This window comes from Impatiens glandulifera, chromosome 1, assembly GCF_907164915.1.
Source record: "Impatiens glandulifera chromosome 1, dImpGla2.1, whole genome shotgun sequence".
Lineage (NCBI taxonomy): Eukaryota > Viridiplantae > Streptophyta > Magnoliopsida > Ericales > Balsaminaceae > Impatiens > Impatiens glandulifera.
The window spans coordinates 155665831-155668129 of NC_061862.1; the positions used below are offsets into that span (position 1 = coordinate 155665831).

The following is a 2299-nucleotide window of genomic DNA, read 5'->3' on the forward strand; positions in this document are numbered from 1 at the left end:
ACTTTATTCTGTAGCTTCCAATAGCCAGATTTTATGTGGCCTCCTTTCTTACAATAATTGTAAATCTTTGAAGGTTTTATTGAATTTGATTCATTTGTCTAATAACCTTTTGAACTTCTTACTTGGGTTCTTCTTCGAGGAATAAAACTCTCTACTAAACCATTAGAATAATTAACAAGATATTTCATTTTCTCTCTTTAGAAAATAATTAATCATAAACATAATTAGTAGTCACAATATCACGACTAAATAAAATAATATTACGAAACATGATATATGATGTAGATAACGAACACAGGAAAATCAAAGTTAAATCTCCATCATCCTACTTGAATTCTAAGGCTTCCAAATTAGCAACACTTTCTTTAAATGTCAATTAATGCTCTTGTAAAGATGCGCCTTCTAATAAAAATATATTTGCTGCTTCATATTCAATGTACTAGTATAACTTTTCGTCATATGTAACTACTTTAGCTTCAACATAACCCAGCAACACACGTTATTTTTAGAATATTTTGTAGAATATTATTCGATAGACTTAATGTATATAAGACATATCCTTGCAATATTTCCTCTTTTCTCTTCTACTGTCCACAAATAGAGCATTCTATCAAATCTTAATACAGTTTCGTCCAAATCTATGTAAAAGATGCATTTCTAATCACTTTTAAAAGTTAATTATAACAACCATTCCATTCAATATTTGAATAAAGGAGCTACAAGACTTATAAGAATTTTTCTTATAAAAGGTAACATTCATATATTAACATTCTTCATATGAAATTGAATAGAGCATTAAAAAAAATTGAAATCAATTGTCTTCTTCATTATATTCATAGTTGAACTCCAACCACTTCTTCGATTTGCACAAATTCATCAAGAAGTACCAAGCAAGCCCGAGTAACGTCATCGAACCGCTCATCAAATAAACAATATGTGTACCAATCGACATCAAATAGACTAAGAAAATCGATGGTATTAAACACATAATGATCAATGCAGGCAATCCCATTGGAATTTTATAAGGTCTAATCAAGAACGGCATCTTTTTTCTCAACCAAAGAAATGACAAAAATTCCAACAGCATTCCCAAACCATACAAGAAATTCACCACCGATATAATCGATACGAAACCGAGACAAGAAACTCCCATAGCCACGAAGGTTGGAAACAATATCCCGACCCACGGCGTATCAAACCAATCGGATCTAACCCCACATATCATAGGAAGAACACCAATTTCCGACATTCCAAGAATCTGATAAGCACAACTAGTCAATTGAGCTTCATATAGTCCGATCACTGACAAAACAGAGCCGATTTCTATCCAATACTTCAACCATTTTCCTGCGATCATTTCAGCTAAGTCTGCGAAATAACCCTCAGTCCAATTGGACTGATTAAGTGGAGTGGCGCCGGTTGTAGCCAATAGAGGAAACAAGTAAGCTAAACAGGTGAGAAATCCAGCTGAGAAAAGTGCTTTTGGGAATGTCTTTTGTGGATTCTCAACTTCACCTGCTAAAGTACTTACGTTATCCCAGGAATTCAAATTCCAGAACAGGGTATTGAAGAACAAAGGCCAATTTTTCTTTTCATTCCCTAAACTCAGCCATCTACTAGGTTCAATAATGGGTATTGAAATCCCAACCAGAAGAAAGAATGGAGATAATGAAATCAAACCTAAGCCAACAGCAGCATACCCAACGATCGATAAACCAGTGTAATTAAGGAACGACAGAAGCAGAGTAGATGTGAAGATGGCGATATAACGAGGTAAACCAGAAGAGAAAATAGGAAAAAGAAGTTTAAGATAATCAACACATAAAACAGGGTAAGAAGCCAAATTAATCACACCACTAAGCAATTTCCAAGAACCCATCATAGATCCCCAAAAAGGACCGAAAGCCTTATGAGCCCATATAACAAATCCTCCGTTTCCAGGGAAAGTTGTGGCGAGCTCCGCTGTGATTAGAGCTTCCGGTATGCTCCAAATGAAAGGGAAAACCAGGAATCCGATGATCGCGTAAAGAGGACCCGCTGCTCCAACAGCTGATTCCTCTCCGTAGGGACCCCCTGCGACTTCGAAATAGATTAGGAATATGAGGGGAAGGAGGGGAAGTTTATTTTTGGACGTTCCATCTCCGGCGTTGGAAGAAGGAGCAGTGAGTAGTTGTTCTACGTCCTCTTCCCCTTTGATGAGTAAAGGAGACGGCGGCGATGGACATGGATAGAAGCTAAAGGTTCCTTCCATGCAATAGGAATTGTGTTTTTGATGAAGTTTCTTTCTCTACGTGAGTGG

The 2299-nt window shown here is 36.5% G+C and overlaps 1 protein-coding gene across 1 annotated transcript; it reads right to left on the bottom strand.

Annotated features, from left to right (window-relative positions):
* Positions 1–721: 721 nt before the first annotated feature.
* On the bottom strand, positions 722–2299 carry LOC124917422 (probable polyamine transporter At3g13620). The gene has a single exon (XM_047457873.1). The coding sequence runs from the start codon at positions 2249–2251 to the stop codon at positions 812–814; it is 1440 nt and encodes a 479-aa protein (XP_047313829.1). The 5' UTR covers positions 2252–2299; the 3' UTR covers positions 722–811.